This window comes from Lactuca saligna, chromosome 4, assembly GCF_052625555.1.
Source record: "Lactuca saligna cultivar CGN05327 chromosome 4, ASM5262555v1, whole genome shotgun sequence".
Taxonomy (NCBI): Eukaryota; Viridiplantae; Streptophyta; class Magnoliopsida; order Asterales; family Asteraceae; genus Lactuca; species Lactuca saligna.
Genome location: NC_136420.1, coordinates 108,248,509 through 108,259,770, shown reverse-complemented (window position 1 = coordinate 108,259,770; position 11,262 = coordinate 108,248,509). Strand labels below are relative to the sequence as shown.

Here is an 11,262-nt window from a genome sequence, read left to right as displayed (position 1 = left end):
AATTGATTCTTCCAATCTGACGGTCATGTTCACAAGAGGCGACAAGCATAAGTTTCTATTTGCTTTGGTAGACAAACATCTGTTTTCAACAGATTGTCTAGAGCATATTATAAATATCATTCACCGATGCAAGCAGAACTCAACAGCAGACAAGAAGAACTTCATTGATATGCTTCGTTGGTATATCACCTTCAGGCATCACATTCTGGCTATAATACCGAGGATTTTTGAGACGGTAAAGAAGCCTTCTGCTGTTAAAAGAGAATGAAGATTCTGTGCCAAAAACGCAAAGGGGGAGATTGTTGAAGATAATAGAGTTGCATCTTGGGCCCTTTTGTTTTACAACCGGATTGGGCTTGTCAATCCGTGTTCAGCTAGATTAGCCTTCTTTTTCTTAGAAAAACTATTAAGGTTTCATTATAAATATATGCATGCATGTATGCGTATAGTAACTGTCGTCGCTCTCATTGAATATTGTAAACCCTAAAATCCTCTATAGTTGACGTTCTTTATCGAGCTCTTCTGAGGATTGTTTATTGAATCATTCGACACCTTTTGATTCATCAGCTTGTTCTTTATTGTTTATTTAGTCATTTATCTACCTGTTTCATAGATCTAATCGATCTTTAAGTTTGTTTTTAAACTCATCAAAAACCTCAAAAGAAATCTAGAACACCCTGTAAGAAAAGTATCACGACATCGATAAAACCAAAAGCACAAGTAGTGTCTAATTGAATTAAGAGAATTCAAGCAAAAAGATTGTGAATCGATTGAACTGTTCTATGATCAACTAAATGAAATTATCTACAAGTGCAATAAGTATGGCATCATCAGTTCGACTATGGAATATAATCTCACTTTCATAATGGGGCTTAGAAAGGATTGTAGGAATGTTAGTTTGATGGTGAAGACACAGCATAGCTTTCATTTCTATTCTCTAAATGATTTTTACAATGTGCTAAAAGCTCTTGAAGTTGAAGTGAATGAAATAGCAGAAGAGTCAATGATCAATTTGGGTTTTCCATTAACACTGTTGTCAAAGGATTCAGGAAGAGAAGTTGAGAAGGATATTGAATCATTTAAAGTGACCCTCTTGAACTTCTCCCTACCGCAGTCAGCACCGCAGCCGCAGCCCAGATTCTCTACTTCAACCATCCGCAACCGAAGTCTAAGGAACCGCAGTCTTGATTTTTGTACTTAGTCTTTATTTGTCTTATTAATTTTATCTATATTATCCAGTAGACCTTGCATGGCTACTCATAGAGAACTTTTGTTGTAACTCTTACGTCTCTATAAATTGAGACCTTGCTCATTGTATCAAACACGCAACTTAACTCTCTAATATGCTTTCTCTGGATTTATCCTTTCTACCTCTTTCTTACTCAAACATATTACTTACAAATTACATAGCAGATTACAATCACTCTTCGGAGCAAGTCTTTGTGACTTAATCATTAAGTTTGATCTCACTCACTAACATTGGTTTGAATGCATTCCATGTTATGTATCAACTTATGTGTATACTTGATATAACAAATTGTTGTCATTTACGTTTCTTTACTGTCCGCATCTAACTATCTAACCTTCTAACATTCTAACATAATATTATTGTTGAGATTATAGATCCTCTGAGATTAAATAATCCGCTAATTACTTGTTCTAACTTTTGTTCAAGTGTGTCTCAAAGTTTTTTTCTCAACAATTGGTATCAGAGCCATAGTGGTTGCTTTTTGAATATCAGAACTCTGATTCTTCAAAATGGCCTTCTAAACCACTGAAGCTCTACTTAAAAAATGGCACAAGCTCTCTCGATGAATGTTTCCAACAGTGTTGGTGTTTCAAATCGAGCCCATATACTGGTTGCAAATGAATGTCATCACTGGTCACAAAGAATGGGAAGGTACTTAAGAAGACTCAGAAGATACATATGGCGATCTGTTGAAGAAGGACCGCATGTCCCAGTTCTTACACCTATCTAAATCGACAGCGCCACTGTCAGACTAAGTGGAGGTCAACCAGTCATGAACCATCCTACCAAGGATGATCTTGACAAAATGGAAAATGATGCAATAGCCTTTTATGAGATATCATGTGGAGTTGCACCTGACAACTTCGATATCATCATAAATTGCAAATCCACAAAAGAAATCTGGGATGTGCTAAAGAATCTTTACGAGGAAACCGAACAAGCTAAAGATAAAAAGCTTACTACTGCACTCAATGTATTCAACAACTTTAAAGCTCATGCGGGTGAAAGCTTAGAAGATTCTCTCAAAAGATTCAACCTGATAGTGACTAAACCATCCAATGTGGGTACTTTAAGAGGAACTCATGAAACAAACCTTCAATTCTTGAATGATTTCGGAAGACATTGGACTACATCCAAAATGATTGTTCAAGGAGATAGGAAAATTCACTCATTGTCCCTCTATAATCTCTATGGATAATTACAAGCTCAAGAGTCCATCGTACTCAAGTATTGTTCAGACTTCGGGGGCCCACATGCTCTTTTATCACAATCATCTCAAACACATTACACCTCGTATGACTCTCTACCGCAGTCAGATGAAGCAGACTCAGAGTATGATGATGAAGAAGAATTTCAGAATGCCAGAGCCCTTGTCAGTCAAAAATTCAATAGATTACCACCTTCATTTCGTAAAAACCAACAATACACCCGACCGCCTTTCAATCGCAACTTCCAAAACAATAACTCTCGTTTCACCAAGAATCCTCATCCTCCACTGCAGTCTTAGTTAAATCAACCCAAAGATGCACCACCGCAGTCTCACTCCACTGACTCCGGTACACCTTCTGAAGACAAGAGTGATGTGATAATATGTCACAAGTGAAACAAAGAGAACCACTTTGCCAAAGACTGTAAGGCAAATGTTGTGAAACACCAAGCTTTCTATCTTCAAATGGCTCAACAATTGGAAGAAAAAGAAAAAAGAAAAGCTTATGTTGCTCAAGTGAAAAGGAATCATCAAGTGTGGTCATCCGGAGATGAAGAAGAAGACAACCACAACAATAGGAAAGGCAAGATATGTATCATAACAACTGCTGATGAATATAGATCAACTCAACTGAAGAAAAACCATTGTTATATGGATAAAGATTAAACCCTCAGCATTGTGGAACATGCCTTGTGCAAGGAGGATCAAGACTAAGAATGGTTGATCGATAGTGCCTACTCCTTGCACATGACCGGAAGGATGGAATACCTTCGGGACTTCAGGCCAGTGTGCAATGGGGGTAATGTCACTTTTGGAAACAATGGAACTGGGATTATACGAGGTTATGATGTTCTTACTACTAGAAACTTCTCAATTCAGAAGTTTGCTTATGTAGAAAGTCTGAAGCTCAATCTTATAAGTGTCGGAAAACTATGTAAGGCATGCTGTCACACCCCGAAAACCGAAGGCGGAAAACATTTCCGGGGTTGACTACCACGTTGAGTATCAAATCCAATGCACATAGTAAGTAAAGTAAAGCAACCATTACATCACATAATAAAAAGTTTTACAGTTGTTCAAAAGTAAAGTTTGTACAGTTGTGATACATAGTATATATAGACAAAATGAAACTGATCTTCATATACTCCGTCTTCGAGCAAAAGGATCTTCTGGTACCTGATCTAACGTCGACCTGAGAACACAAGCGGTTTGAAAATCAGCATAAAGCTGGTGAGTTCATAAGCAGTTTTGTTTTATGAAAATGTATCGGTTTCCTTTCTGTATCTGAAATGTTATGTTCACCAAGAAAATCCCGTATTTTCTTAACATTCGTTATTGTTTCATAATTGTAAAGTCCAGTAAGTTTGTATACTGAAAATATGTTTATTCATGTGAAAATGTATAGTTGGTTATCTGACTGGTTGAACTGTTCTGTTTACTTATCATGTGTTACCAGGAAAGTCCCATACTTTGCTTATTGTAAGTTACAAATTGTAAAAGATGTAATGTCATCCAGTTTGTTACTCTTTCTAGTTATGTAAATGTTACCCATGAAAGCCCCATGCTTTCCTGCATGTATGTATCTAATGTAAACGATTTTAAAGATGTAAAAGATGTAATCGTGATTAGGTTCTATGTTTTCCCTAGGAAAGTCCCGTACCTTCCTGAATGTTGGTTACATTAAGTAAAAGATGTAAAAGATGTCAAAGATGTAAACGATGTATAAATAATCCATTATTACTGTAAGTAAATCTCTGTTATCCTAATTGCGAGTTCCATAACCATACAATAGACTGAAACCTGTGGCAATAAGTAGTCCACATGTGGCAATAAGTCGTCCACATACTTATGACTTTCGTCACCCTTGAACCATTTCGGTTCGGCTGTAGCTAGCAGCCAGGTGTGGGGTAGTCAGCCCCGTATAGATCTATACACTCAAGTCACGCTCTCTAAATACCAGAGATTCTGGTTATGGGTGTAGTCCTCCACTCGCGTAATCTGGGTGGAGTGTTCTCTGAGGACGTGTCTCCAATCATACAGGAATAACAAATTTACTAGTAATAATATGATAGTCCTCCACTCGTATATGTGTGGGGAGTGTTACCGAGGACAAAACAGTGTACAAGTATTATGTTCAAATGTTTTAATGTCATGCTTTTAACTAATAAAATGTGGAAAACCATTTGTGAAATACATGTAAAACATACTAGTTTAAAGACTTATTTCACAAATATATGTTACGCGACCTGTAAGTTCAATCTGTTATCAGTTGTAACATCAGTTATAAAAGCATAAGAATATGAAACACACATTTGAAAACATGTTTTGAGTACAAGAATTCCCTTGTACTTTGCTTGTGTTCCCCCCCCTAAAAACAGTGGAAAACAGTGAAAAAGGGTAGGGGTATGAACTCACTGGACTCGGAAACGTGTCGGTTTTGAATGCTAGACGTTGGTTCGGGGTTTGATTACTCGCGATGATCCTATGTAAAATGATATAATGTCCATATATATACAATTAGAGATACATTCACTAATCATACGGAATATTACACTCCAATGAGGTTAAACACCTCAAAACGAGCGTTCGGAGTGACCCGGGTGACATCTTCGTACTTGTAATGGCACTAGGGACTTGGGACTTGAGTTTACTCCCCAAGAGTAAACAGTTTAAAGAGTTTACAACCATAAAACACACACATACATGAGTTTACGGCCGTAAACTCACGTGGGTGTGGTTTTGATGGTTTTAGGGCTCAAATGGACATAGGGGTTGCTAGAATGGATTATATAAATTGCCTTGGAACACTTGGAATGAATTTAAATCATCAAAATGATTATTTTTGTGGGATTTTACGGCCTAATATAGGATCCTGGCCGTAAACTCCTTAATCTTCATGAAAATGGTGTTAAATGTTGTTAAAACAAATCACATGTGATTAATAGGATTATTCCAAGGCCTAGCATGAGTTTTATGGGATATTTGAGGGGTGTTATGGAGTTTACGGCCCATGAGACCCTCCTCATGGCCGTAAACTCTTATATAGGGTCATACAAAGTGTTTCAAGGTCTTGAACTTGCATAGAAGGACTTCTAAAATTCATCTAAAGGCTTTAGGGGTGTTTAGTTTGCATTCTAACACCAAAAATCTTGGAGTTTACGGCCCAAGAACAAGTCTTGGCCATAAACTCTTATAAATCCCACAAATGATGTGTTTTAGGCCCTTAAAGTATTTTTGGTTGGTCCCTTGATTTATTCCAAGGCTTTTGGTGGTGTTGGATGGCTTTCTAACACCTTAGAATTGGATTTATGTCAAATTTTGGGGAGTTTACGGCCCAAGAACATACATTGGCTGTAAACTCACATAAGTCTCCCAAAATTCATGTTTCAAGTGTCCAAATGCTTAAACCAAGGTCCTATAATCCATATCTAAGCCATAGAAGTGATTTGGAAGGGTTTTAGGGCATGAAAAACCCCTTTTACATGAGTTTACGGCCTAAGCTTATGCTTTGGCCGTAAACTCCTTCAAATGGCTCAAAATCAAAGTTTCAAATGTTCTAAGTCCATATCTTGAAGTCCCATAGCCATATCTAAAGTCCAATTGAGTTTAGGAAGGAGTTTAAGGGCTTAAAACCCCATTTAATGGAGTTTACGGCCCAAGCTTGTTCCTTGGCCGTAAACTCAAGTTCTTGGTCCCAAAACTCAATTAATTCATCAATTTGAAGGCTAAAGGTGTTGAATAACATGTTAGGGAGGTTACCTTAAAGATTTGAAGCCTTAAACTTGAGATTTGGATCTTAATTCTAGCTTGAGGAGAGAGGTTGTAAGAGTTTAGTGAGAGATTGGACAAAGGCTTCAAATGAAGTCTTAAACACGTTTATATAGTGTTTAAGTTTTGGACACAGTGGAATTCTACCCGATACCGGTGTTAGACGAGGCTTTTGGTCGTACCCGATTTAGTTACCGTAACCCGATACGGTAATTTCTAGAAATATTCCGATCACTAAAGTTGGGTGCTAAAATGATTTCTAAATGTATTAAGACACCCATTAAGTCATTTTAAATGTGTACTAAATAATGACTTAATTAAACAGAAGATCGGAAATCGAAATGGAAACGACGATTGGTTGCGCGAATTGTACTACGAAAAAGTTACAGTAAAATGATACAAAAATTTCGGCTTGTTACACATGCCACCGAGTTGAATTTGATGATCAATTCTGTTACATAATGACGAATGATAGAAGTAGTTGCTTGATCAAGTCCAGATCCAAAGGTACTATGTACCCCCTGGACGTCTCTTTGATCATTGGCAAACCGCAACTTTGCTTTCTATCAAAAGTTGCATCGGAAGTGAGCTGGCTCTGGCACCGCAAGCTCGGTCATCTCAACTTTTGGTACATCAACAACTTGGTCACAAGGGAAATAGTTTGTGGTCTCCCCATTCTGAAGTATCACAATGACACACTCTGTCCGACGTGTGAGTGTGGTAAGAAATCAAAGGAAAGTCATCCATCCGTGATCGATTCTTCTATTTCTGATCCATTGGAACTACTTCACATCTATCTCTGCGGTCCATCTACCGTAGCCAGTCTTCACCACAAAAAATATATAATGGTTATAGTGGATGATTTCACACGTTTTACATGGGTCTTCTTCCTTTGAATCAAGTCAGAAACACCGCAGGTATTCATTAGTTTCATTAAGGAGAGTGAGCTTCAAATCAAGCTACCAATGACAACGGCACATAATTCAACAGTGACAATGGCACATAATTCAACAATTATCTTTTAAATGATTTCTTAGTGTCCAAGGGTATAAGTCACAAATTCTCAGCTCCCTACACCCCGCAACTGAATGGTATTGCTGAACGAAGAAATAGAACTGTGGTAGAGGCAGCCAGATCTATTCTCAATTTCGCCAATTTACCTTTGTACTTATGGGCCGAAGTTGTGGACACAACCTGTTTTGTATTGAACTAGAGCATAGTTTGCAAACATCTTGGTAAAACTCTTTATGAAGGTCTCAACAACCGAAAAACAAATGTCCGCTTCTTTCACATCTTTGGTTGCAGATGCTCCGTAATTAATAACCAAAGTCACCTCAACAAGCTTGCTCCTAAATCTGATGAAGGCATCTTCCTATGCTATTCAACCAATAAGATCGCATATCGCATTCTGATCAAACGTACGAGGTTAATAGTTGAAAGCTTTGACGTGAAGTTTGACGATTCCTATGTCCGCAGTGCTGCTCCCTCCTCCGAAACAAAATCAATTCTTGAATCTGATATTTCTGAGAATTCGGGTCCTCTAAATATAGTTGAAGTTAACTATCATGATCTTTTTGATCCCATAGAGACTGCAAAGTTATCTGAAGTTCTGGTCTCTCCGCAAGCTCAATTATAACATGCTGAAGTATCTGGGCCTACACCTTCTGATGTTGTGTTGTTAGGTACTTCCACCTCGCCAGTTTAGGGGGAAAACTCCACTCCGGATCATACTACAACCATTGAGGTTCCAGTACTAACTGAAGCAACTCCGTCCATCTATAGGGTATCTCAACCATCAAATGTTTCGTCTTCCTCTGATAATGAAAACATAGAAACTATTGATACCAGATCTGATCCAAGAATTGTGACTCTCCCATCAATACAGGGGGAACATCCTTTAATCCAGGAATGAATACCATCCGAAGCCCAGGGGGAAACACTTCATTCTACCGCAGCACCAACAACTCAAGACAACTCTGTAGGCTCAGCAGGTTGTTCTCAAGTTTAGGGGGAACTGTTGTTCCCTATTTCTGAATCCTCTGACATTGAAGATATTCCTTCTACCATAGTTGTTGATCACTTCAACCACTTCTTCATGTTTGGACGAAAGATCATCCACCTGGTCAGATCATTGGCAATTTATCCGCAGGCTTTCAAACCACATCTTCACAAGACTTATCTGATCGCTGCCACTTTTCAGCATTCATGTCCTTGGTTGAACCTCGATCAATCAAAGAAGCCTTACTAGAACTCGACTGGATCTCTGCGATGCAGGAAGAACTAGCAAAATTTGAATGAAACAGTGTGTGGGAACTGATTCCAAAACCGCAAGGTCACACCATTGTTGGCACCCGATGGGTGTATAAGAACAAGCTCGATGAATCCGGATCCGTAGTCAGAAACAAGGAAAGACTAGTTGCAAAAGGCTATAGTCAACTCGAAGGTCTTGACTATGATGAAACGTATGCTCTGGTAGCTCGAATGGAGGCTATCCTAATCTTTCTTGCATATGCAGCTCATAAAAACATCAAAGTTCATCAAATGGATGTTAAAAGTGCATTTCTTAATGGGGAACTAAAGGAAGAGGTTTACCTTCAACAACCTCCAGGCTTTGAAAGTGTAGAATTTCCTGATTACTGCTACAAACTCAAAAAAGCAGTCTACGGCTTGAAGCAAGCCCCACGAGCGTGGTACGAGACTGTCTCTGAATTCCTTGATGCTTGTACAAATATATGTGGATGATATCATCTTCGGATCCACATATCAGAGGATGCTGGATGATTTTGCTAGGCTCATGACCAACAAATTTCAGATGAGCATGAATAGAGAGATTAACTTCTTTATATGACTCCAAGTCAAACAGATTCTTCAAGGAATCTTCGTCCATTAAGAAAAATATACCTCTGAAGTGCTGAAGATATACTTAATGGATAACTGCTCTTCAGCTAAGGTACCCATGGCATTTGGCTATAAGATCTCTGTTGATCCTTCCGGAGAACCTGTTGATCACAAGACCTATAGAGGCCTCATTGGGTCTCTCATGTATCTCACTGCTAGTCGACCGGATATAGTATTTGCAACAGGTGTATCCGCAAGGTATCATGCTGATCCAAAAATGTCTCACATGACCGTAGCTAAACAAATTCTTCAATACCTAAAAACAAGCAAATCTCTTGGCCTATGGTATCCTGTGGGCAATGACTTTAGTCTTCAAGCGTTTACTGATGTTCATCATGCTGGTTGCAAGCTGGATAGGAAAAGCGCCTCTGGTGGATGTCAATTCTTGGATGGAAGATTACTCAGCTGCTCCTTGAGAAAACAAATTTGTGTGTCATTGTCTATCCCAGAAGCTAAATATGTGGCTGCTGTCATTTTTTGGCTCATAAGTGCTATGGATGAAAACAAAACTGCTGGACTACGGGTACAGAATGCTGCAGATACCAATCTACTGCGAATATGAGAGTGCCATAGCGATTTCTCATAATCCTATCCATCACTCAAATACCAAGCATATTAAACTTCGGTATCACTTCATCAAATATCACATTCTGAAAGGTAACATTGAACTCATCTTTATCCCTACACATTAAGAGATTGTTGATGTGTTTACAAAGGCACTTGACTCTACCAAACTCAATGCATTCTTACAGATGTTAGGAACGATGAATCCAGACTCTCAATTCTTCCAGAATTGTTAGCTACTGCGGACCATTCATGGTCTCCATTGCGGTTCTAAATGAAAGATATTTATAATAAATGGTTTTGGGATATCCTGAGAACTGCAGTCACATACCGCAGCCATATACTATACTTACCTCCCCTTGGTCTTTTGGTTGTTATTACTAATCTGTTTTTCAAGTGTTTTTCTCAGTTGCTCCTACCGTAATCATTCACAATGGCAAAGGATCCATCTGTAGTGATGTGTTCATCCGCAACATCTTTTTAATAAATATATAAAAAAAACTTTCAAAAATAAACCATAGTGTGCTATTTAATGACTCTTCATTAAATAGAACATTAAATAAAAAAACATTCCTTGAGAAACTGTAATCTTTCTTTTTTCTTAAAAAACTTTTGTCTCAGACCTATATTAGGTATGATAACAAAAAGGATTGGTTTTCCATAAACATATCCCAAACCTGTCCTTTCCTCTATCTAGAACGTCCCATCAGTTACAACCTCCACTCCCTATCCACATGTTTACCAGACGTAATGTCGTACGTCTGACTTTTCATTAATTTCTACCCTTTTTGAAAATCCACAAAATCTTTTAGAAACCGTTTCGATTTTTTTATGTGGCTAAGATTAAATCTTAATCCATGATATTTCCCCCAAAATGAACCTATTTTTACCTAGGGTAAACTCCTTTTACAGTTCATCCTCTACCCTATATAAACCCTTCGTCTTCTCCAGTAACACTTTACGCTTTCAAAACCTTCAAACCCTCAAATCCTCAAAAAAAAAAAAAAAAAAAAAAAAAAAAAAAACTCACTACATTCACAGCTTCTCTAATTCTCAACCACTTTCGATCTTCTATAATGGGGAAATCAAATGTATCAATGAAACCAACTAAACCCACTGGATCTCGAAGCTCCAACCCCACAGACTCTCCGATAATTGCCTCCAGTAATTTCCGAGCAATCTTCGATGATCATTCCTCATACAATGCCCCACTCAAGTTAATGATCAAGTTCTTAAAGAATCATCCATTGTATGGACCATTCGATGCTTTCACAGCCGTGGTTCCTTTGTCTACACTCTTTACATGCGCCTTTTCTGCATATCGACCACTCAACAACCTCCAAGAAGTTCATCTGAATCTTGTTGACGATTCAATGGTTATGTTGTCAAAAGAGAAGTTTCTCAACGACAATAATCTTTTGATTCACCCATCCATCAAGTTTTTCACTCCATCAATGGCCGATATCACATCTGCTCTCTATTAGATGGGATACCAGAAGAAGATCAAAGGCATCGGAAAATTCAAGAAGAACCAATTACCCGCGGTGTGGCAATACGTGTGCCACTATGTCATCCG

General features: G+C 38.2%; 1 protein-coding gene across 1 annotated transcript; it reads left to right on the top strand.

Moving 5' to 3' along the window:
- The first annotated feature begins 9,150 nt into the window (after positions 1–9,150).
- LOC145040013 (putative mitochondrial protein AtMg00240) lies at positions 9,151–9,684 on the top strand. Its single transcript, XM_078988007.1, has one exon. It carries the CDS (start codon positions 9,151–9,153, stop codon positions 9,682–9,684), a length of 534 nt encoding a protein of 177 aa, XP_078844133.1.
- Positions 9,685–11,262: the final 1,578 nt, after the last annotated feature.

Bases quoted from the DNA above. Each gene is read 5' to 3' on its own strand.
- LOC145040013 (XM_078988007.1), top strand. From the start codon at position 9,151: ATGGATAACTGCTCTTCAGCTAAGGTACCCATGGCATTTGGCTATAAG.